Here is a 26,103-nt window from a genome sequence, read left to right on the forward strand (position 1 = left end):
CCCGGCACCAAAAAACGCATTTAGATGGGAATCGAGGCGAACATGATAGAAGATACCAGCTTTCTATTGAACAGTTTATGACAATGGTGGAATCTATTCTCAGCATTACAGCTGGGTCAAATACAGAGTGGATCAAGGACCAAGAACAAAGGGAAAGAAAAATCACTCACTCTTAATGACAGAGGGAAACTAAAGGAAACCAGAAGCAGTGGTGCAATAGTAATAACTGGCGTAGTAATCCAAAGCCCCAGATTAATGTTGAGGACATGGGATCAAATCCCACCATGGCAACTGGTGGAATTGGAATTCAATGGAAATAAAATCTGGAATGAAAAGCTCATCTAATAGTGACAATGCAACTACTGTCGATTAGTGTCCTCGACAGGTTTTTACAACAATGTTCTCCAGGGAAGGAAGACTGCAATTCCTAGCTGGTCTGGCCTACGTGTAACTCCAGACCCACAGCAATGCGGTTGAGTCTCAACTGCCCTCTGGGTAACAGTGCTGGCCGAGCCAGCAATGCCCACAATCCAGCAGTGATTAAGCAAAATAGTGTTTGAAGGAGTAATGAACAGTATAGAGCGAGTAGATTATGCAATACTTAGATTTTGAGAAGTCATTTGTCAAAGTGTCACTCTACAAAGTAAAAGAGCAGATGGGTAGGAGGATTGGTTGGCCGATAGGATAATGCGTAGAAAGAAAGGTAGTTCAGATTGGCAGGATGCGATGAGTGGTGTGTGCCATAGCCATCAGTGTTTGGTCCTCAATTAATTGCAATTTATATCAATAACTTAGACAAAGGGATTGTATTGTCAGCAAATTTAACAAAGATAGGTAAGCAAAGTAGGTTGTGAAGACAACAATTAACCAATCAAAGTGATGTAAGTGAAGTGAGTGGGCAGAAACTTGACAGATGGAGAGTATATGACCATAAGGCAGAGGAACAGAAATTGGGTCATTTGGCCCATTGATTGGTGGAGCAGACTAAATCATGGCCGATAGGTGTTTCAATCCCATCCTCCCACTTTCTCCCTGGAACCCATGATCTCCTTGGCATGTGTGAGGAAAGGGGGCAGGCAGTTAGCTGGGTAGCTGGTTTGTGATCCAACAGTGCGGTGTTCATTCCTTACCAGCAGAGGTTACCATGAAAGACACAGTTGTTCTTAACCTCACCATAGGCTCCTCTCCAATTAAACTCACCACTAGTCATCTCTCTCTGGAATGGTGGAGGGGGAAGGGGAGGCCCTGTGGTCCCCTGGGATGATAGTAACTTGACCATTACAAAGTGGGGAAATGTGACCTCATCCACTTGGCAGAAGACTAGAAAACAACATTAAGGTGATGAGAGATTCCGTACTGAAAAGCTTTGTAGAGATCTGGGTGTACTGGGTTACAAAGATAAACTATTGTTACACAGACGGCAGCAGCAATAACTCTGTCTGGACTAAACTATTAAAAAAGAACAAGGACAAAGTTATATAAGAATGGTCTGGCAAAAGGAAGAGGAGTGAAAGCTACAAGAACAAAACAGCTTTGACACCAGCTTGATAAACTGATGCTTTAGTGTCAAAGGGCAAGGATTACCCTGAAGCAAAGCCACGTGTCTCCAAACAAAGTTATAGCCAAATGTAACAAGGAACAAAGAAGTTACTTCTGATAAAAAAAAAGGGCTAATTTAGATGAAGGAACTTAAGAAATCAATTGTATCACATAGACCTGAAGGATAAAAATCTGTATAAGGGTCAAGCACCAGAACTCGCGAGGAGAACCTCGAAGAATAACATTGTATCAGGATTGAACCCTGGACACTTCGAGACAGGCAGTGTTGGTGGAATCTGGCCAAGTTCCACCATTAACTGGGTAATAGCCAAAGGGTTGTGAGGCTTAACTCATTTACTTGATGGGGTCTTATTTTTGTTGATACATGGAATACAGTTTAAAATCATTGTTTCAGTACTCGATTGTCTGGAGACTTGTTAACAAGCAGCCAAATTAAAGGTAACTTGTTGTGGATAAATCACTACAATACATTAGAAGCCGTTTAAAGAATCCCTGGGGTGAATCACACATCCAACATGCAAAGATTGGGCAAGACTGGGGCGGGAGCAAAATGATCTCATTGAAACATGGGGATTTGATTGGGTGGGTGAAGAGACTAGAACTCAGACGAGCAGAGGACTGTTTATAAATAAAGAGGTGATCCATTAAAAGGCGACAATGAGGAAAACAGAACATAACGCAGTACAGACCCTTTGGCCAGTGTCAAGAGTCTTTGAAGACTCTTGCCCAGTGCGCATTGGAGGGGAGGCCGTTGATTTAAAACAAAGGGAAGTATTTTGCAATCAAGTTTAAAATAAGCCAAAACCAGGATGTAGATCATGTAACCAGCAGCCAGTCAGTCCACAGTGCAGCATGTGGAAGCAAGGATGAATGGCTAGGTTTCTCTACAAGCACGGAACTTCACATCTATTAAATCTGATGAACAAACCAATCTTAGACCTTCAACTAAATGAAGATTACACTGATGACCAGTCCTGTATGAGATTCATGACAGAAGGGAGAAAGTTAAGGAAAATGGGGGTTAGGTGGAATATGGAGTCAAGGTCACAGTGGTTTTACTGAATGGGAGAGCAGGGCACATGGGCCAAATGGCCAGAAGTGTCCACTGATGGCTGCTGGATTAGGGGTGTACCGGCCAAGGCAGCCAGACCGCAGCTGGGTAATCTAGTCACTGACATAATCAATAATTTTAGGTCAAAATCCTACAATTCCCCTCCCTAACATCATTATAGGGCTTCTTACGGCAAACGGATTGTAGCGGTTCAAGAAGGCAACTCACCACCACCTTCTCAAGGGCAACAAGGGATGGGCAATAAATGCTGGTGTAACCAGTAATGCCAACATGCCACAAGAGAACAACAAAACATGTTGGGCATGATTTCATGTGCATATGTAGCACAGCACCTTCCGAAGAGATGGGCAGGGTGAGTGCTGGAGGAGAGGGAACAGGGGTGAGGGGACAAAAACACGCTGGTAGTTAAAAGAAACAAACGTAGGGCACAACTGACTTGTCTGGCAGCATGGTTGACTCGCAGGGAGCATTGTGCACTCCCTCCTGTGTCCTACGCCTCCTCTTTTCACGGACACTCAGGCAGATGGACAGCAGGAGCAGGACCACTCCTCCAGCGCACAGTATGTAGGACACTTGTGACACTTTCGTTTTCGATTCTTCTGCAGTCGGCGAGCTGCTGTTGCCACCTGAAGTGGCGTTGTCTTTTCCAAATCCTGGCACAACACTCCAGACCATCATGATGATTCCCAGGGCAAGCATGCCAACCCCCAGGGCAGTGAGGGCATACTGAGAGCCACTGGAATTTTCAGATGCCATGGACCCTCATGTACAGGAAGACGTCAGGCTCCAAGGAGAAGGGCTTGATCTTAGTTAGGCTTTCGGCATTCCCAGTAGCGATGGGAGAAGACAAATGTTCACCAATTCGCTTTGGTCCTTAACACAAACCTGCAAAACAAAATAGGTACTTACATTAGAAATTAGACAGAAATGAAACAGGTGTATGTAGCACAGTTTTCAAAAGGACGTCAGAAAGAGCTTATCACAGAATGGATTACTCTCCAAAGTCAAGCACTCAATTGTTTGACAACCTCCGCAATGAATTTTCATACAAACCCCACAAATAGAAAAAAAGAACAAATCTTTTTTTCTCTTGTACACAGGAGGAATGCAGTCGGAGCATATCACAAACTCAGGTTTTCTTCAAATAGAGTCACAGGATTATTTAAATGAGCAAATGGGGATTTCAAATTAGTGCTTCCGGTCAAGGGCAGCATCTCTGACTGCGGAATATTCCCTCTTTGCCTAGTGCACACCTTGGGAGGACTGAACCCTTGGGGAATGCCTTCGACCAACTGAACTAAAAAGATAACAAACACACAACAAAGACTCTGCTAAAATATTCCTCACTGATTTGAAAACAAAAATAAAAGGGACTGGGGTTTACTGAATCCTGGAATTGCTATTTAATTGAGCATTGCATGCTCAAACAGTATTTTAACAAATCTAATGGTCTTTCAATTTGTTTCAACTGAATCTGGAGTACTTTTATACCAACATGTCAATCAGTAAAATTTAATTCCTGTTACAAGAAATTTGAAGATATAAACAATATACTGTATGCCACTTATGTCAAGCCATTTATAGCCTTTATTTACAAAAGGAAATGCTTTCAATATCATCTAAGATTTATTTTTAACTTCTGTCACATTTACTATACTCTTTAAACTTTTATAATAACATTTCCCAGCTGAGAATAATTTGCATTCATATAGCACCATTACTCGTGAACTGCCTGAGAGTAGGAGACAAAAGCTAAAGATGAAGTGATCAACACTCAGACAGAAAGACAGACCATTGTCAAAGCAGGAGAACTTGTCAAGTCTACAACTTTGACAAAACTCCATTCTCTTGCTTAATTTCCAGACCATTTTACAGAAAATATACTGAAAGGGTGTGCAGACATTGCTGAAGCACGGTTGGGGATGTTGAGAGAACTCTGCATTCAAACTGCCTTTGAAAGAAAGCATTGGGAAGTGTTCCTTTAATCTTTTTAGTCTTTCTTGTGCCCACTTGTTACTGTCTTAACCAATGGAAACAACCAAGCACTTCTTAACTTTTACCATACCCTGAGAGCTGATTACATCTCATTCCCTTTTGCAGAGACAAAAGGAAAAGAGAACATGTAACTTAACTAGGAAGGCAGACCTCCAGAGTGTAGTGTAGCTGTGACTGATTGCATGCAACTTTGCAATCAACCTTTCCTGAAAGTGCAACCAAATAGGAATTTACTTAGAGTCAGAGCTGTACAGCTCAGAAATAGACCCTTCGGTCCATTTCATCTGTGCTGTCCAGACATCCTAAATTAATCTAGCCCCATTTGCCAGCATTTGGCCCATATCCCTCTAAACACTTCCTTTTTGTTAATAAATGATTTGGATTTGAAGATAGGAGGTATAGTTAGTAAGTTTACAGATGACACCAAAATTGGAGGTGCAGTGGACAGCGAAGGTTACCTCAGATTACAATGGGATGTTGATCGGATGGGCCAATGGGCTGAGGAGTGGCAGATGGAGTTCAAATTAGATAAATGTGAGATGCTGCATTTTGGAAAAGCAAATCAGAGCAGGAATTATACACTTCATGGAAAGGTCTAGGAGAGTGTTGCTGAACAAAGAGACCTTGGGAGTGCAGGTTCATAGCTCCTTGAAAGTGGAGTCACAGATAGATAGGATAGTGAAGGCGGCGTTTGGTATGCTTTCCTTTTTTGGTCAGAGGCCAGTTTTGGAATATTGCATGCAATTCTGGTCTCCATCCTAACAGAAGATTGGGTTAGGGCATCTAGTTGGCATGGACGAGTTGAACCGAAGGGTCTGTTTCCGTGCTATACATCTCTATGACCCTATGACTATTCATATACCCATCCAATGCCTTTTCAATGTTGTCATTGTACCAGCCACCACCACTTCCTCTGGCAGCTCATTCCATATACTCACCACCCTCTGCATGAAACAGTTATCCCTTAAGTCCCTTTTAAATCATCCCCCTCTTGCCCTAAACCCATGATCTCTAGTTTCAGTCTCCCCAACCCCAGGGAAAAGACCTTGTCTATTTATCCTATCCATTCCCCCTCATGATTATGTAAATCTCTAAGGTCACCCCTCAGCCTCCGATGCTGCAGAGAAAACACAGTCCCAACCTATACAGCCTCTCCCTACAGCTCAAACCCTGGCAATCATTTTTAAGTTTCACGACATCCTGTCTATAGCAGGGAGACGAGAATTGCACACAATATTCCAAAAGTGGCCGAACTAATTTCCTGGACAGCTGCAACATAACCTCCCAACTCAGTGCACTGCCAATAAAGCATACCAAACACCTCCTTCACTATCCTATCTACCTGGGACTCTACTTTCAAGGAATTGTGAACCTGCGCTCCAAGGTCTCTTTGTTCAGCAACACTCCCTAGGACCTTACCACTAAGTGTATAAGTCCTGCCAAGATTTGCTTTCCCAAAATGCAGTACCTCACATTTCTCTAAATTAAACTCCATCTGCCACTCCTCAGCCCATCAGCCCATCTGACCAAGGTCCCATTGTAGTCTGAGGGAACCTTGTTCACTATCCACTACACCTCCAAATTTTGGTATGATCCACAAACTTACTAACCATACTCGCGTTCACATCCCTCTTAAGCTTAGGGAATGGGTATATGAATAGGAAAGGTTTAAGGTTGGGGGGGGTGGGTGGGTGGAATATGAGTCAAGTGCTGACAAATGGGACTAGATCAGATTAGAATATCTGGTTAGCATGGATGAGTTGAACTGAGGGGGCTTTTCCATGCTGTATGCCTCTACCTTGATCAGGTTAACCTTCTTTCGATTTAGATGAAAATACTAATCACTAAGTTTCCGTTCAGAGCTGTACTTCCACTGTCCTTGGAAACCTATAGCTCAGTCACTCTCGGGGATATGTGCAAGAGGTGAATTATTCTTTAATAGGGGATGGAGCAATTGGGAGTTGGTTCCTGCACAAGTGACTGCCTGTTAAAAGAACATTTGAATAACTTTTCCTCAGCATGTTAAAAAGGAAAGCTGACACTTTATCTAGGGGATTACCTGCTAGTAATCCAGTTGATTCTGACATTGTTAAGTTGCTAGGTTTAATGTTATTTTCAACAATCGACAGCACAGTACTTCATACATCAACCTCAAACTCTGTGCAGCAAACATTATCATTCTCTATCACCACCCTCTCCTGCAGAGTTGGATGGCCATTCCATACTCCTGAATATATTCAAACTCAAGTGAAACCAATTAATGCAACTTCCACAATACGTTTCCAACTGCCCATGCATCACCGCCAGGTTTCCTCACCCGCAACTACCTTCATCAACATTACTTACAATGGTACGGGTCTGTGTGGATCTGAGGTGGCATCTAATTTCATCTCCTTCGCTCACCTCTTCTCAACCCCATAACCATCAACTCGTGCAGTGAGCAGTCACTGTTTCCTTTAACTCAAATACATTCACTCCCTGGTTTTCAACTGCCAGTGGGAGGGTGGGGTGGGGGAGATCAGTCCTATTTGACCAAGGGCTGAATTCAAACTCCACACAGGAGTCCCTACAGTGCGCGGAGGGGTCATTTGGCCCATTGAGTCTGCACCAACTGTCCAAAGTGTCTTCCACTCAGACCAAGACCCCAACCCCCCTCCCCACCCCCACCCCAATTCTATCCCTGTAACCATGCATTTCCCATGGCTAACCCACTTAGCCTGCATGTCCCTGGTCATTATGGACAATTTAACATGGCCAATCCACCTAACCTGCACATCTTTTGACTGTGGAAGGAAGCCAGAGCACTTGGAGGAAACAGACATGGGGAGAATGTGCAAACCCCATACAGATGGTGGCCCGAAGCTGGGATTGAACCCTGGTCGATGGTGCTGTGAGGCAGTGCGAACCACTGTGCTCTTATCCAATAAGGGCTGCATTTCCAGCACCACAGCCCTGTATGATTTTTTTGTCATGTCAGAACTTCTTTAACACCCTCCCACCTGCTACAGAATCACTGACACAGCGCAGCACCATTTCTGATCTACACTTGATCACTATGCCAATCCCAAATGGCCACTACCCAAACACCAACTTTGATCTTCTAATAGCTCCACAATCTTGCCTTTACCCTCATTATTCCAACTTCTGCCAACTCAACATCACCCATTTCTATTCCACTATTGATGACAGAGACACATTATCAAATTTGTGCTGTTGCCAAGTTGCATGTTGAAAGACTAAACAGTGTTGACTGGATTTAGGATCTCACCTGGAGAATCCTGCTGGGGCTCTGCAGTTCATCCCGAAACTTGATTTTGTTTCTATTTAGCGCCTCCAGCATTAATCCCAAATCTCAAAGTCAGTGGCATCATTTTTGGCTTTGCACGTAAACTAATCAAGTGGAAAATGCGGGTTATTTACTGCTGGTGGTTAATAGATAAAATACAACATAGCTGATGGGGGAAGAAACAAAACATGTAGAGGGTCATTACAGTAGCCGGGGTTAAGTTCAGAGTTTGCACACAGGAACGCTAAACAGGAACCCTAGATCCTTACCCAATTTTATGGAATTTGACCCTGCTTTCCTGTGGAATATTCCTCCCAGGCAAAAATCAGTCTACAACCAGGCAGACATTCTAAAGAGCTCACTGAAGCATGGGAGACCAGTCAGCCCATCATGCTTTTCTTTCATTTGAACTGATTAATCCCATGCACTGTCCAAACCCCTGGGCTTTCTTCCATGCAAATAAATTCTTTACTGTCAAAACATCTGCCATGGAAGGCATTTTAAGTTCACAACATCTCACTAGTTAAGACGACTTGACCATGAATATCAATCGTTTTTAAAATCATGTTCCATTTCAGTCTTTTTAAACATAGACAAGTTATCTTCTGGCAAGTACTGACATCATCAGGAGATCCTATTAAACCAGAGGAACAACATGTGCAAACCAAAGAGAGGTGAAGGTGGGGAAAAAACATTGGAGAATAAAACACTAAAGCTTTCCTTGCATCACAGGGTGGAGAAGGTCTTGTGGTGCCTATGACCACACTTACTAGTGGAGAGCTCTGGTGGGCGCTGTGGGGTTAAAAGGAGGAGAGAGGAAGTTGGCATTGCTCCCATCTCCAAAGATGGAGTGTTGTCAGCAAGAGGCCAATTGGCTTGTAGGCAATCAGACTGGGTCAGTCATTGGCCTCTTGAAGAAGGGCGGAGCTCATTTTTATATCAAAAGAGAGGACATTTGTACCACCTCTCATCCTCACTTTGGACATCCTCTTGTTAAGAAGAGACCTCCAAACACAGGTTCCATAAAAGGTGGGAAAGTGCCGGGACTGGGGTGTGGGCTGATGGGGGACGTGGACCTGACAAGGGAGTTGCAGAGGGAATGGTCTCTCCGGAACGCTGATAGGGGTGGGGAAGGAAATATATCCCTAGTGGTCAGGTCCGTGCCGTTTGTAGGTGGCGGAGGATGATACAATGTTTGCAGAGGCCGGTGGAGTGGAAGATGAGGATCAGGGGAATTCTGTCCTTGTTGCGTTGGGAGGGGCGGGGTTCAAGGACGTTGGTGCAGGAAGTGGAGGAGAGGCGCTGGAGGGCATCAACAACCACGTCAGAAGGGAAATTGTGATCTTGGAAGGGGGCGGCTATCTGGGATTTTCGAAGGTGGAATTTGTCATCCTGGGAACAGATATGGTGGAGTAATTGGGAACAAGGGATGGCGTTTTTACAGGAGGTAGGGTGGGAGGTGGTGTAGTCCAGGTCGCTGTGGGAGGCGGTAGGCTTTTAGCAGATATCTGTGGTTAGCCAATCGCCGGAGATGGTGATGGAGGGGTCCAGGAAGGGGAGGGAGGTGTCCCAGAGAGCGAGAGTGACATCAGGATTCCATTTGAAATATTTGCGAGGGGCCCAGAACAGCAAGCTCACCTTTTCACTACCTTCCTGTTGTGCATATAGCGGCTTTTCTTACAACATGGTTCCTATTAGTTGACATCATTAGCATCTCTCATACACTAACCCACTCGTTCTTCATTACTGTTTTAAATTGCAAAAGCAAAGCACTTCACTTCTTTGTAAAGAGGCAGAAATAATCCTGTTTCAGAACATGAGCAACCACCATCCAAAACCAAAGCAGAATGGAAACCGAGTCCAGTCAGTGTTTCGCTCAAGAAACCTCAAAACAACATTCGCTCCATCCCACCTGTGCATTCATCAGATTTACAATATCCCGCCATTTCACAAGGCAGCTATTGTAAGCAAAGTGGCATTTGTAAACACCTTCAATGCTGTTTATGAAAAGGCATATGAAATGCCAACCATATACTCGTGGAGGAAAGCAGGTGATAACTTTGGTAAAAGGCCAATGTAACCAATGGCCGATGTGATAAAACCTAACTCTTAGCTGTGAAGTCTTTCATGACAATGTTGAGCCCAAGATATATTAGGCCACCCAATTTTAGGAGAACCTACCACTGCACCAGTGTGTCAAGAAGATCAGAGGATACCATGATTGTGCTAATATCGGCAGATTGGGGACGTTGTGCATGGTGGTTTCAGGTTTTATTCTGATGAAGGTTAAAGCACATACAGAGTCAAACCACCTCAATTCCCCCAATTGTGCAATTGCTTCCATCACTGTTGGACAGACTCCAGGAACTTTACTTTGCACTCCGCAAAACCTCAAAATTTTATACATCTTACCTCCCCAGATATTTTCCCCTCAAACTTTGAGTTAGCTAATTTTCCTTGCTGTCCCCTCCAATTATGTATCTGCCCTTTTCTTGTCAGCTCTGACACTCAAGGTAACCATTATATACCTTGTGTAAACTGAGAGAAATGATTACTTCCACTGACTCTTGCTGCGCTTATTTTCTATTGCTCATTAGCGGAGGCCAATTTGTAACAATCACAGCTCTACCTCCAATGACTACAGTTTAAGTTAGATTCCCTACAGTGTGAAAACAGGCCCTTCCGCTCAACAAATCCACATCAACCCTCCGAAGAGTAATCCACCCAGACCCATTTCCTTCTGACTAATGCACCTAACTCTATGGGCAATTTAGCATGGCCAATTCACCTGACCTGCACATCTTTGGACTGGGGGAGGAAACCAGAGCACCCGGAGGAAACCCACGCAGACACAGGAAGAATGGGCAAACTCCACACAGACAGTCGCCCGAGGCGGGAATTGAACCTGGGTCCCTGGTGCTGTGAGACAACAGTGCTAACCACTGAGCCACCGTGCCACCCCAAAAGGAAATTGTTTAATAGGAAAACAAAGCCACAGAGTTCATACTCACCCTCCTATCCCACCTAAACACATGAACACATAACAGCCCCTCAATTCAGCTCACGAAGGGTTTGTGATGTGGCTTCCAATTCAAAACATCGTGCTTTAGTGCACAAGTTTTCAACAAGTCAATTGCCCTCCATGCAGCTTAAAAGATCCCACATTAGCAGGTTCATGGTTTCTAGCTGCTCGACTTCCCCAAGTCACCAGTGTTAGAGAGACAGAAGCAAGACTTAAGGCAAAAGGTTCAACAAAACCAGGCTCTACCGTCAGGCCAAGCTGCATTTCCTCAGCTTCCGAAAGCCCGCATTCAGTTCTGACTATCAGAACAGAGACCTGCTCAGCCCTAGCACATGGTGCAAGCCCATTGTTTAGGATGTAAGCCTTCAAGATTTAATGATAGTGACACCTTTAGAGACACAGACACAGCAATTAAAATCAGCGACAAACCGGAACAGTTTAATAACCATTCTCCCTAATCTGCCAGGAGAAAGGTGATGCTGGAGACCAGAATCAAGAGTGTGGTGCTGGAAAACTACAGCAGGTCAGACAGCATCCAAGGAGCAGGAGGATCGACGTTTGTGACATAAGCCCTTCATCAGGAATGGCTTATGCCCGAAACGTCAATTCTTCTGCTCCTCGGATGCTGCCTGACCTGCTGTGCTTTTTCGGCTCCACACTTTAGTCCCTAAATCTGCCAGCCAGCAGGTACAGATGAGAGAGAAAACATACAAGCCATTAGCCTTTATGGTCAATTAGCATGAATTAGAATTTGAACATGCTCACTAGTATGTGGGACAGAAAGGATTAACACTGAAGTATGCCATTATCACCACCCAACAGGATGTCACATGAACTGGATCAGAACAGTTTTGGGATTAATCTAGAGATCCTGGCAACTGGTCTCCCCAAAAGATCTCTGGTTAACAATATGAGAGTCTAAACAAACCACTTCTAGTTTAACTACCACACTAAACCAAGCAGGATCTATGCAGGATATAGGAGCAAATTACTACAGGATGTTGGAATCTGTACTCAAAACCACCAATGCTGGGAGATCACAGTGGGTCAGACAGCACCCATGGAGAGAGAACAAGTTAACATTGAATCGAGATTAGTCTTCAGAGCTGAAGAGAAGTGTGGAGGGGGTAGCGTTTCAGTACAAGATGACCCCAACCTTCTGTAGCCGGTCATTTTAACACACTGTCCTGCTTGCATTCCCGTTCTCGGAATGCTGCAGCGTTCCAGTGAATCACAGGAGGAACAACATCTCACCCTCAGATGAGGCATTTTCAGGCCTTCTGGACTTATTATGGAGCTCATCACTTTCAAATTGTGAACCAATTCCCATTCCTTTCCTTTAACTTGTACTCGTTACAGTCTCTGTTACCACATCCTCGCTCTCCTCCTTCACCCCAGTTCTTTCAAGTCTAGAGATAAAAATACTGCAGATGCTGGGATCCAAAGGATTCCACAGGTAGGAGACTGGAAGAAAAGTGAGCCAGGCAGCACCAGGAGGTGGAGAAGTCGACGACTCGGGTCCAGTCCTGAAGAAGTGTTATACCCAAAGTGTTGACATCGGCACCTCCTGAGGCTGCCTGTCCTGCTGTGTTCTTCCAGCCTCCTGCCTGTTCTGTCAAGTCTGGCAGGTAGACACTATTGTTCTGCCATCCTCACATTCCGATCAGTTAAATCTGAACTCTTGGCATCTTTTCTCCATCAGCACTCTACCAACACCATACACCTCCGCCTCCCTCTTTGCACACTTCACCTCAGCTCCAAAGACTCATCTAGACTGGAAACGTTAGCGTCCTCTCTCTGTGGTTGCTGTCTGACCTGCTGCGACCTCCAGCATTTGTGGTTTTCTGGCTCTACACAGGATGCTGGCAGCAACTCAAACACAGGAGTGAGCTGGTATGTACACTTACATTTAGGCCAAGGAGAGAGAGAGAGAGAAAGGTGCATTAGAGAAATTTGACCATTCCACCCCGCCCCCCCGCCACAGCAGCTGGGCAAACAATCCTAGTGTTTAATCTTCAGCAAAGTCAAGTTTGAGAAGGAGAATAGCTCAAAGGGGTGACCCAATGGGAGGCGTGCAAAAAGCCGGCCCCTCCAGCACCTTTTCACATCTGGCCAATGACCACAGCCAATCATGGCACAAAGCTGAAGAGTAAACTTCAGAGAAACACCTCTCTCAGTCTGGCAGCTCAGAATGAAAAGGATGGCTTTAATTAGCGGCAGATCTCTCTCTCTCTCTCTCTTCCCTCCCCACCCCCCCACCCGCCAAAGGAGCACAGTCGTAGCAATTCTGATCAAAGCATTCAATGGAAGGCAAGAAAAATGCAGATAGGCATCTGCCAATTCTTCACAGTTTGCGAGGTTGGGAGGGGGAGGAGGCAGCATTTGAGCTTTTACATTTGGAAAATTTGATACTGCCTACCTCGGGGTCACTGACCTCAAACCTCTGCTAACAGAGCCAAATGATTTTCCAATAATTTCAGTTTTAGCTGGTGGAAGGCCTATTGGATCCAGATACACAGAGTGTTGGCTGTTATCCAGTGTACGCTTGCCAGATTAGCAAGGACCAGTATCCTGAAAGGAATCCTTCCAGCAAAATACCACAATGGATGAAGGAAATTTATTCTGTGGTTGCAGCTGGATGGTCAGAGTCCCATGAGGCCACAGCACAGACACCCACCCCCACCAGAAACCACATTTACAATTCTCACTGTCCCACAGAAAGCCATTCTCAGTCAAAACTTGTACAAAAGTCCAATGAGACAAAGCCTTTTGTTGGTCTATATATCATGTCAGGCATTTACACGTAGTTATATTTTACAAGTTTAACTAGCACCTGGTTGACAAAACCTCAAAATGAAGAGTTCATCAAACCATTATCTGACTGAACCAAATTCTTCATGTTATGAAGTTATCAACTCAGAGAGGGGAATGCTCAACAAGCCCTGGGTGTAAAGTAAACCTGCAGGAGCAGGAAGCATTGCAGGGAAATGGGGTGCTGGTTTTCATGGCCAGAGGATGCAAGTACAGGAACAAGGAGGTCTTGCTGCAATTATACACAGCATTGGTAAGGGTACACCTGGGAGTACTGGGTGTAGTTTTGGTCTCCTTACCCGAGGATGGAAGGCCACCTTCTGCTGATTATCACACAAAGATCACCTTCCATCTTCACTCTATTACAGCCCATTCTTCACTGGAACCAGCTCACCTTTATCACATGGAGACTTGACCTTCCCCACCCCTTCAGTGTATTGCATACTCTGCTTCCCACAAAGTCCATCTCCCAAAACTCTGCTCCTACCCAGAGTCCCATCCAGCCAGCATCCCTCACCGATCCGCATAATTTTCAATCTCTGGTCGTCACACGTAAAGATTCTTGCCCCAATCTTTCCATGACCACCTCCAGCTGCAAAGCACTTGCTGTGACTTGGATTCCTAAAGGATTCATCCCTACCTTAAGTCACACAAATCTCTCTATTTCGTTGCCATGGAATCCTTTGCTTCCTTCATTCCTCAAAACCAGAGCTCATCCCTGGTACTATCTCCCACCTTCTCAGTTTTCCCGATAAGTGGTGTACAATCAAGGCTCAATGAACATTCATTGATTGTTGCTATTGCCAACCAGCAAGACTGCATTCAAATGAATGTAATCATTATTTACCTTTAGGAGGAGCCTGGGCTGGGCAGATTATGAACTCTGAAGGAGCTAATGGCAGAGATTGCTTTAATAAAAATTGTATAAATTTTAATTCTGCTTAAAATCCAGAAGAACTCCACTTACTCATTTCAAAGTTTCCTGTTCTGAAATACAACTAAACAAACCTAATGCCTTTAACAACTTCCTGTAATTGAATATTTCTGAAACCCAGAATTGTTACTGATCTCAGTTCTTAAACTCAGGTCGGCAATATTCTTCCAACAACAGTTGAGAAATTTAGATGGGTCCCACAAGCAATAACATGTGCAAACATCTGCAGGAATATTTTACTGATAAATTCCAAATGCTCAGCCTCTAAATCAACATATTGAACAAAAGCCACACTCCTCCATCAAATCCAAAGTGGAAATGCTTTCCAATGTGGTAGAACTCATTTCTGAATCACCTTTGGCATTGGGCGTGTGGACAGGAAGAGATCAGCTGGCCCATTGATCCTGCCCCAGAGCCATTTCTCTATTCTTGGTCTGCAAGCATTCATTGGCAAGGTCGGTGTTGATTGTCCAGCCCTAAATTACTTTAAGCAAGCTGCCCATTGCAGTAATGGCACACCCACAGTGCTTTCTCGTTCTATAGCAATGTGATACTATGGAGTTGTTTGCTCGACTTGATTGCTTCATTGCTGTGAAGTCTGGAGCCATGTATATGCTTTACATCATCTGCCTGCTCTGGTGGGATGCAAACTCATGCCTTTGGAATAACAGTTTCTGGATTACTCCTCCTGTAATATTACCTACCACTACTTGCTACTGTCCCCAGCTAAGTATAGCAATACCGAAGGGTCTGTTTCAGTGCTGTCCATCTGTGACTGTGACTCCAACTCTGCTGGCCCAACAACAAAAAAAAACATTTTTCATCAAGTGTTAAGGATAATCCTTATTTTTATTCTCAAATTGTATGCCTGATATTTAGTGCTCAGTGTGAAATCTGTGGCAAGTAACAGCCTATATAAACAGCTGTTGCCACGAGAGAAGCCAACATGTTCACACATGACTAACGGAAAAAAAACCTGTAGTTTGAAGATGCAAATCAAAACGAGTTTGTGATCGGTAACCTCAGCACTTTGTAACGCAAGAGTGGAGATCTAATGTTGAGCTGGAGAGATATTTGTTCTTTCGTTTTTTTGTTAATGATTTTACAACATTTGGAATTTTGCTAAGTGCTTAGTACCAGACCACCAGGAGAACGCCTGTCAACTTTTCGAAAAGCAAGCAGCTTTTCTGTCGAGCTCTTTAACATATTCGCTCTAACCAACTTAGGTTCTCACTCCACACCCTCCAGAGTCAATACCAACAACGTCACAGCGTGATCACATACTTTCCTAAAGAATTCCCACTTTCCAAGGTTGCGGCTGACTTCCACTCCACACAGTGAAGACACAACCGGAGTCTGGGCTCTCGGCGAGAAGAGTGTGTGTGGACACAAGGAATAAAAGCCAACTCTAACTCGTGACAACGAGGAGGCACAACATAAAACAGCCACTGAATACAGCAGGTGAATGCGAGTGAGAGAAGACACTGCAATTGGAAGCTTCAATGTTGGACCATAAACAGCAGTTGGATGGGCTGGTGAGGGACCCCTACTCAACAATTCACTGGCATCCAAATGCTGCAAACAAAGAGATGGGCAATTTCCCAAATCTAAGTGAAAGCTTCCCGAAATCTCTCAATCCCCCTAATGCAAGGACGCAGAGGCAGCAAAACACAGGATGTTCCTTACACTAAGTGTTCATTTGTTCTGAGCTGATAGGGACAGTAGAAGATGTCTAGTGCCACCAAAACTAATAATCCCAAAGAGGGCACAACTCAAAAAAGGATTGTCCAGGTGGTGACAGATTGTTCTGAAAATTTTAAACCAGCCAAAGCCAGGTGGCACAGTGGCTCAGGCATTCTGATTCAAAACCCTGCATTGCCCACAAATCACAGAGACAAACCTCCCTTTCATACCAGCACTCACCCGAAGTGTTTTGTTTTCACCTCAAATCAGAGTGACAAGTGGACCATTAAGTTAATCTTTCAGATGCTTATCTGCTATTTCCACAGATGCTGACTGCACCACTGAGCACTTCCAATTTTCAGCAGTGCTTTTCATTTGCAAGATTTCTTTCAGCAACTAGCTAAAAGTGGAGACCTCAGGAAATTTTAGTAGATGCACCACAGAAAGCATCCATTCCTGATGTTTTCTATGGCAACACAGCCCAGTCCATCACATAAACCAATCTTCCATCCATCCATTGACTCCATCTACACTTCCCACTACCTAGGGAAGACAGCCAACATCAAAGACCCCTCCCACCCCACTTATAGTCTCTCCCAACCTCTTCCATCGGGCAGAAGATACAAAAGCTTAAGTACACATACCAACAGGTTCAAGAACAGCTTCTTTCCCGTTGTTGTTAGACTTCTGAACGGAGCACTCAAATTTCAAATCTAATGTTGAACCCACTCTTTGTGCACCTTTTATGCAACCGTAACACTCTATTCCATTACAGTCATGTACTTTATATGGTATGGTCTGCCTGGTACTGCACGCAAACGTTTCACTGTATCTGGGTACATGACAATACAAAAATCAAATAGTGCTATTTTAAACTTTCTTACATTCTATTTAAAGCTTTCATTGCAAAAGAAACCCCATGACTTACTTCTGCTACATCTTGATGAAATCCCAGTAATGACATTGCAAATTAAAATCAACCAAAGCAGCTAACAACAGATTGAGATCAATGACAAGGAGCAGGGGGTGGGGAGATGGTCACTGTTAACCAGTTTCTCAGTAAACTGTTCTACCTGATGGCTCTTGAACAGCATCGACTCCAATTATGAACATGGTAATCCCCGAGGAATGGCAGAAAGTCAAATTTTATATCCATCTGACAATGGGTAGCAATTAATTATTCAAAATGAATATCTTAAATTCAAGCTGCTAAAGCTTAGAATGGGACAGTTGTATTCTACAGATATCAATATCTTCTGATTCTCAGATTTTTTTCTCAGCCATACACTTCCACAGAGGAAGCAAAATCTGATGCATTCAGATGACAAGATGCTATTAGAAAGCTGCACCCAAAACAAAACATTATTGCCATCAGACTTCAGCCCTGGAGCTTTTAAAATGACAAGGCCTTGTTAAAATAACTGGTTCTGTGGGCTGGCACAAGTAAGTTGTACATTACGGACTAGGTTAAGAAAGATACTTACCGATGAGGCTGAAGCATTCCCGGTTTGAAAGACGTGATAGGTGACAAAGCAGACTTAAAACAGCTCAGATTTTCTTCAAGGTAAGTATTAACCCAACGCACCAAAATTTCTCTCTAATAAACAATTGCTGCCCGATCTATGTATTTCCCAGCAATTTATATTATCTCAGACTTTGCTTCTGCTCTTAGTCCACATTTTCTGCATTATGATTTGTTTCTGTGGGTGTGGGGACCTGGCTCTTAAACGAAAACCCCCGATTGCTGAAGAAATGCCCCGGGATCATCCATTCCTGGCAGCTGCAGAGCGTACTGGACTGGCAATAGGATGAAGCAGTTGTTCCTGTCTACCTCCAGGGGACGCTCAGGGGGGCCCAAACAAAGGCAGGTCCTGGAAGGCATTTGGACTTAGACTATTCATACACATTAAACTCCACCTAAGTGTTAGCAGTCTTTGGGTAGCTCTGGATCCCAGTGGGGTTAGATAAGCCATTTCAGGCAGAACAATAAAAATTGATTGGAACCAAATTAGTCAATACAACTTGCACTGATTGCTATTGTGCAATAAACCACATTTTGGACACTATTTGTCCTATGTTTTAGAAACAAAGAGGAAAGAAGGGGAAAAAAAACTGATCTGGGGGATAAAACCAGATGCTAGCTTGGGAGAAGGCTTGCTTGCAGCTCAGTGGTAGTGTCCCTACCTCAGGGGATGGGGAAAGGTGGAGGAAATTAAACAGACCCAGAGGGCTTTTGTCGTGCAGGGGTAGTATCTCTTCCCTAGGAAGGAGAGGCCTGGGTTCAAGTCCCTCCTGTTCCAGAGGGGTGTAACAACATTTCTGAACAGTTTGATTACAAAAATAGGTTAAATTTAAAAAAAAACTTTCACAGGGATGGATCAAATAAACAGAAAAACAAACAAACTATATCTTGTTTAGATAAAGCATATCTTGTTAAAGACTCACCCATGGTCTATCCTCTACCATCCCTAACAAGCAAAAAAAGACCCTTAGATATAGTATGGGAGTTCTCTTTCCTTCTTTCTAAGGAACTGCTCAGCACAGAGACAGAGACAATTTGAGGTAGTATTGCACCCAGCGACCAGACTGTTTATTTCCTGGCATTGGAGAAGAGGATTTGGTCTGGACAAAGCTTGGTGCACTTTTTCAAATAGTCTCTCGCTGGCTTTTAACATCAGTGAACGCCTGGAAACAGAAAAGGTTTCACAGCGTGATCTAAAGAGCACTGCCTTACAGCACAGCTCTATCTCTGGAGGAAGGTATACTAACCGAGGTGGTATGCCCGGACTCTTGAAAAGGAGGTGGCACTATACCGGGGACAGAGCTGCTGAGTAGAACTGCTACTGAGTGAGGGGGGGGGGGGGGGGGAATTAACCAGCTTCTTGTTTTTACTGCCCCTCCTATAGTGTAAATTGCCAATGTGTGGCTCATCTTCCAGGGCTAATTGAAAAGCATTTTTAAATCTTCTGGGTTTAGAAGTGAAACGATGGAACACTAGATTAAAAAGCAATTCTGGTCTGCTGTGAAATTGGGTGTTCACTAGTTAAAATAAATAGGTCACTGCTGATTAATATAAGATGGACAGGAGTACATGAAGTCATGTACTTAAAAGTCACAGCAGGTGATAAAAAGGTCAGACTCTAGTAGTCATGTTTATCTTCCTTGATGTTGATGAGACCCATACTGATCCCAAGTCCTAGTCTGTTCTTTACTGCTGTACAATGTGCAGCATCAACTCGTTACTATCTTTGTTGGTACAGTCAGTTCTGCTATAACGTGATCGTTGCGTTCATGTGCAACCCTGTATTATAGAAAAATCACGCTTTAGAAACAGTACTTAAAATATCGGCAATGTAATCACATCACAGCTAACACATTTTAAAACTTTATGCTGTAGAAACAGCGTCTCCAATTCATCAATTGCATTACAGTGAATTGGCATTGACGAAACAAGTTATAATAGAATGACCTGGTTGAAATATTGACAATAACACTGTTGTAGGTCAAATCTCAAACAATGAGACAGAAGACAGGAAACAGATTCAGTACATAGCAGCATGGTGTAAAGACAACAAGCTCCCCAGCAACAGCAGCAAAACTAAGGAGCTGGTCAGTGACTTCAGGAAGCAGAGTGGAGGGCACTGCATCAATGTTGGAGTGAGTCAACAGCATCAAGTTCCTGGGAGTGATGCTCCTGAATAATCTGTCCTGGTACACCCACATCGATGTGATGGTCAACAAAGCACAATGTCTCAACTTCCTCAGGAGGCTAAGGAAATGCAACATGTCCCCAAGGACTCTTACCAATTTTTATTGATGCACCAGAGAAAGCATCCTATCCGGATGTATCACATCGTGGTATGGCAACGGGGCTTCCCAAGACCGCGAGAAACTACAGATTCATGAACACAGTCTGTCACGCAAATCAGCCTTTATTCCATCGACTCCGTCTATACCTCATGCCTCAGGAAAGCAGTGAATATTGAAGACCTCTCCCCTCCTGGTTATACTTTCCTCCATCGGGCAGAAGATATAAAAGTTTGAATACGGGAATCAACGGATTCAAGAACAGCTTCTTCCTCGCTGTTATCAGCCTTTTGAATGAACCTTTCAAATGCTAATTCTGATCTCTGTCCACACCTTCTCTGCAGCTGTAACTCTGGATTCTGCACTCTATCTGCGTGTACAGCATGCAAAACACACTTCACTGCTTTGGTACACGTGATAACAATAAATCAGACTCAAACGCGCTTAGAAAGTGGAAAGCATGGTATTAAAAAAGAATTAGTCAAGTTCTAGCGTTTGATCTATCGCCTCGACTGGAAACGTTTTAAAGCAAAATGAGGTAGCAATTGGAATGATGCCCAGTGCATCCAAACTGGGAGGTAAATGGGGGAAACGTAGAAATCTCATCCACAAGGTCTTGCCTCTAACCCTGTAACCTCTACACATATAGACGGTCGAACCAAATGCAGTCATCATGGACTCTCAGACAACCAACCTACAACACCACTTAGTCACATACAAAAGTGAGACAGTCAGAAAGGAACTAAAGATCTAGTCTGGTCTCAGTCATATGCTCACACAGAGGGAATGGGGAAGCTGGACGATGTAAGGTGGAAGTGTAAAGTATATCTATATTTCTGTAAATATAAGCAGCATCCAAATCAAAACCTTCTGCTTTGATTCTACTGGCTAACACCTTGACTGGCATGAAATACTTGAGCTAAACCGGGCTGTACCCAATATTTCATCCTCAAAGTACAAATATAGAATCTTCAATTTTTTTCAGTGCAGAATGGGGCCATCTGGTCCATTGTCTGCATCAGTTTGTCAAATAAGCAACTCACTTAGCACCATGCTTAGAACACCACACTCCATCCCAAACCACAACCATCTCCCCATAATCCTCCACGATTCTTCCTTTTCAGATAACTGTCCAATATCTATCCAAAGCCTCAATGGAACTTACCACCACTACACTCAGGCAGTAAAGACCAGACCCTGATAACTTACTGCATGGATGTTCTTCCTACTTTTGCTTCTTTGTAGCTATTTCAGTGCCCTGATGTTCTTGATCACTGGTTAGGAGTGGAAAGAGTTCTTCCCTCCCCATCCTGCTCAGAGCCCCTCATGGCTCGGAATAGCTTTATCAAACTCACCCAAAACTGTCCTAAATTCCCTAACATATCCTCATAACTGAAGTCCCTCAACCTAAAACCATTCGAGTGATTTTTTTTTGTTCTACACCTGGAACAAACTCTATTTTTGTAACTATTACAAATGGCTCAGGCTCTCACACTGCTTTAATGAGGGAGACACATTTTTTAGTTAAGGCAAGAAATTGAATTTGCAGGAACGCACTAAAGTTGCTGAAAATCATGGCCCCCCCCTAAACACACACATACACAGCCAATTATATTGTACATATCATAGTGCACCGACAGCTAAGGGTGTTTTGCTACTGAATGAAGTACTATGATGTCAGGAATTCCTGTGACTTGTAGATTTGTCGGCTGATACCAGTCCCTTTGTGGGCACTAGGTAATTTAAACCCAGCCAGAAGTTCACATTCTGGGACCCACAGGGATCCAATGGTATGGATTTCATATCCCTACCTCATCTGTGCTATAGGGATAAAGTAGGTCTCTACATCTGCTCGTTACTGGCCTGAATACACCTTTGGAGGATATAATGATTACTGAGAAATCACTTCAAGTGTGTGAGTGTCTCTCTCTCTCTCTCTCTGGCTGGCTGCCAGGAAGTAATGCAGCAAAGAGAGAAGTTTCTGTCTACGTGGTCACTGGTAAATACAAGCCTGCAATAGTCTATCGTAACTGTTTTAAAAACCCACAATCAGACTTTTCAACCAACCCTACCTTCCAAGGTGGAAATACCTTCGCCGTAAAATCAAATATACTGGCTCAACACATCTTCCTCATCAGATGAGGCTAAAGGATGATCAATAAGGCTTTCTGTCCCACAGCAGGGGACACTACTACAGTGTCCCAAGAGCCCACTGCCCAGGGCTCCCATCCAAAAATTAAACACTTTTTTCCCCTCTTAAATGACACTCCTTGACACATGCCCAACATGTAACTAAAACTCAACTGCAGCAAACACAGCCTTGATAAAAAGGCCACCAATTCAGACACATTCTATTCCGTCAATATAGTTGAGAGAAGAGATCTGGAGATTGGAAAAGTGAGGAAAATTTTGATGTTTGTAGATTTGCTTCCGATTATCCCTGAAATGGACGTGGGAAGGAGGGAAGAGAGTGAGAGTGGGTGTGGAGGATGGAAACAATAAACATACATTTCTTAGTCGGTCTAGATTTCATGTTCACAAAGTGCTGAGTCAGAGGAAGTGAGGCAACTGCTGCAGACTGTTTGTCATAAAATTCTGTACGAACTGTAATCTCCTCCTTAGATGATCATTTGAGTGGTTCCACAATTCCAGAGATACTAGGAGCCCTTGGCCAGGTAACTTTTCTCCCCATCAGAGTTCAAGTGGTAGAAGGTGATTGAATCATAAATGCAGTACAGCCAAATGTTTCATCCTATTCTTAGCTCAGACCCAAAGGGGTAATCGTACAATTGGCTAACGTCACTGGACTAATTCTGGGCACTTGTAGCACAGTGGTAGTGTCCCTAGCTATGGGGTAGAAGGCCTGGGTTCAGGTCCTACTTGCACTAGAGGTGTATCATAACATCTCTGAACAGATTGATTAAAACATCTATGAGAATAATGCTCTGGAGTTAAGGTACACAGGAGGAATTTAAATTCCAGTTTTATTTCTAAAACTGAAAAAATGCAAGTTGCAATAATGGTCATAAACTGGTGTCAAAACCCCATCTGGACCACTAATATGCCGAGTAGTACATCACCACTCTAATTCTGTCTGATCTACATGGGACTCCAGATATACATTAAAGTTACAAATTTCATCCACCCTCTCCTCATGCATAGGTAGAAGGCAAGGTTAAAAAAAAACACTTGGGTGCAGCCAAGCCATAAACAGGCAGAGTGTGTTCATCATCCGCAAGCAAATGCCAATGGGAAGGCTAGAGTTGTAAGAGTTGTAGAGTGCTCCAGGTCCAAAGTGGGATGTGCACACAGGATTTGGTAAAGTGCACACAAGCCAATTACCAGGAAGATAGATTGCAAGGTTAGGTGAATTGGCCATGCTAAATTGCCCATCGTGTAATGTAGGGGAATGGATCTGGGTGGGTTGCTCGTCGGCAGGTCGTTGTGGACTTGTTGGGCCGAAGGGCCTGTTTCCACACTAAGTAATCTCATCTAATCTAATCTACCTGCCCCACTCAGCCTTGCATGTTTGTTCCCAATGGCTTGACACATCCATGTACTAAAGAGCAGCAGAAGGCAATTTGGTCCCTCAAACAAGATCATGACAAATTGGATTGTGGCATCAATCCATTCTCCTGTTTACCCTAAATTGCCTTAGATTCCTTTCATTCAAGGAAGCAAGACAGTTGCTTCGCCCCCCCCCAACCCCCCCCCCCACCCCACCAACCCACAGAGGGTGGTGTGTGTATGGAATGAGCTGCCAGAGGAAGTGGAGGAGGCTGATACAATTGCAACATTTAAAAGGCATCTGGATGGGTATATGAATAGGAAGAGTTTAGTGCTGGCAAATGGGACTAGATTAGATTGGGATATCTGGTCAGTAACGACGAGTTGGACTGAAGGATCAGTTTCTGTGCTGTACATCTCTATGACTCCATGACTAATTGGTCTCCCTTGATTTTAAAGATATTCAACGGCCTCTACCTCGACCACCCCCTTCCCCAGACTCAAATACTTTGCTTTGTGACTTAAATGACTATTTAGAAAGGCTGTGCAGTAGTTGTAATCCTCCTTGTGTGATGAACATCTCTTCAGTATCCACCTCATCCAGTCATCCAGAGATCGTATGATTTAATAAGATCATCCCTTATTCTTATAAAACCTCTAAATGGACACAGGCCTGTCCTCGAGACAAGACAACAGGATATGCAGTCTCCTGCACTAGATGATCTGTGCCATATGCTGTCCCCAGCAGCTGGGCCTTGATAACCTTCAGTTCCGGTTTGAACGCCATCTCTTCTGCCACACCTCATAAAAACTGCTTTTCTTTGTGCAGCTGAGAAAAGGTGGCTGGAAACCAGCTTTCTGCCCCCTCACTGTGAGCTGCGTGCCCGCTAACCCACATTACCTTCACCTGGTTTGGCCACTGCCATGACACCACAAGCAAACACTGCTGGCATCAAGTGCCACAAACTAGGTGCACGTTTTCCAGGATACAGGGGGTACAGTTTAGCAGGACGTGGTCTGGTTTGGAAGGTATTATCTAGGAGGAGAAATTAGAGAAACTTGGTTTGTTTTCATTAGAACAAAGGATGAGAGGCGACCTGATAGAATGGTTAGAAATGGGTAGAAAGAGGTAAAAAGGGGCAAGTTTAAAAGGAGATGATACAGTTAGGTTTCTGAAAACAAATATGGAGGGTGGCAAGTGTCTGGAATGCACTGCCAGGCATAGTGATGGGGGCAGATACAATAGCAACATTTAACAGGCATCTTGACAGGGACTAGCGGCATACAGACAGCACTGAGTTAAAAGCTTTCAAAAGTTTAGACAAGTGTCCGATCAATGCAGTATGAGTGGGCCGAAGGGCCTGTTCCTGCTCCTTTATGTGCTTTGTAGAAATGTTGGCCTAGCCAAAGCCTGCACCTCCGATTCAATTTAAAACTCCTACAGCATGGACTGGAGATACACTCCACACACTAACTGCAGTCCTGGCAACTTGAAAACAAATAGAGTTTTTATTACAAACAAAGTGTTGGAGAAACTCAACAGGTCTGGGAGCATGGCACTCCCCCTGGGGCATGGAGTGGGCCGGTGGAGCCCAGAGAGGGGCACTCTCCCTGGGGCCCAGAGCACGGCACTCCCCCTGGGGCATGGAGTGGGCCGGTGGAGCCCAGAGAGGGGCACTCTCCCTGGGGCCCAGAGCACGGCACTCCCCCTGGGGCATGGAGTGGGCCGGTGGAGCCCAGAGCAGGGTACGGAGTGGGCCGGTGGAGCCCAGAGCAGGGCATGGAGTGGGCCGGTGGAGCCCAGAGAGGGGCACTCTCCCTGGGGCCCAGAGCACGGCACTCCCCCTGGGGCATGGAGTGGGCCGGTGGAGCCCAGAGCAGGGTACGGAGTGGGCCGGTGGAGCCCAGAGCAGGGCATGGAGTGGGCCGGTGGAGCCCAGAGAGGGGCACTCTCCCTGGGGCCCAGAGCGGGGCACTCCCCCGGGGCATGGAGTGGGCTGGTGGAGCCCAGAGCAGGGTATGGAGTGGGCCGGTGGAGCCCAGAGTGGGGCACTCTCCCTGGGGCCCAGAGCGGGGCACTCCCCCTGGGGCATGGAGTGGGCCGGTGGAGCTAGAGCAGGGCACTCTCCCGGGGGCAGTATGCTGTAGCTGCAGAGAAGGAAAAGTTGGAGTCTCTAAGTTACCTTTATTTTATTCTGTGAATAGCACTTATGTATGAGTGATGGCACGCACTTTTCACTATTTTATATTGAATGCATATGACAATAAAAAGGATATTCTAATCCTAATTCCACAAAACCCCAACATGAGCTTTAAAGAATATCATATCCGAGATGGATCTGTTCTATTTATTCCAGGATGGCATTTGAGTCTTCAGGCCACAAATCTCAGGCTCCCAGTAGGTTCAATTCTCATTAGCAGATCTT

General features: G+C 44.5%; 1 protein-coding gene across 2 annotated transcripts in view; it reads right to left on the reverse strand.

Annotated features, from left to right (window-relative positions):
- Positions 1–26,103, reverse strand: part of tmem51a (transmembrane protein 51a) — a 48,951-nt gene that overhangs the window by 9,002 nt on the left and 13,846 nt on the right. The window contains exons 2-3 of one of the 2 annotated variants that reach the window (XM_043675664.2): positions 7,896–8,017; positions 3,069–3,517 (exon numbers count right to left, since the gene is read on the reverse strand). In XM_043675664.2, coding sequence (XP_043531599.1) covers positions 3,069–3,388 — 320 coding nt within the window. In that variant the 5' untranslated portion in view covers positions 3,389–3,517; positions 7,896–8,017. The remainder of the gene's footprint in view (positions 1–3,068; positions 3,518–7,895; positions 8,018–26,103) is intronic. The other variant, XM_043675663.2, reaches the window with a different exon arrangement.

Source organism: Chiloscyllium plagiosum, unplaced genomic scaffold (genome assembly GCF_037043375.1).
Source record: "Chiloscyllium plagiosum isolate Xiang-an unplaced genomic scaffold, Cpla_swu_hap1 HiC_scaffold_37, whole genome shotgun sequence".
Taxonomy (NCBI): Eukaryota; Metazoa; Chordata; class Chondrichthyes; order Orectolobiformes; family Hemiscylliidae; genus Chiloscyllium; species Chiloscyllium plagiosum.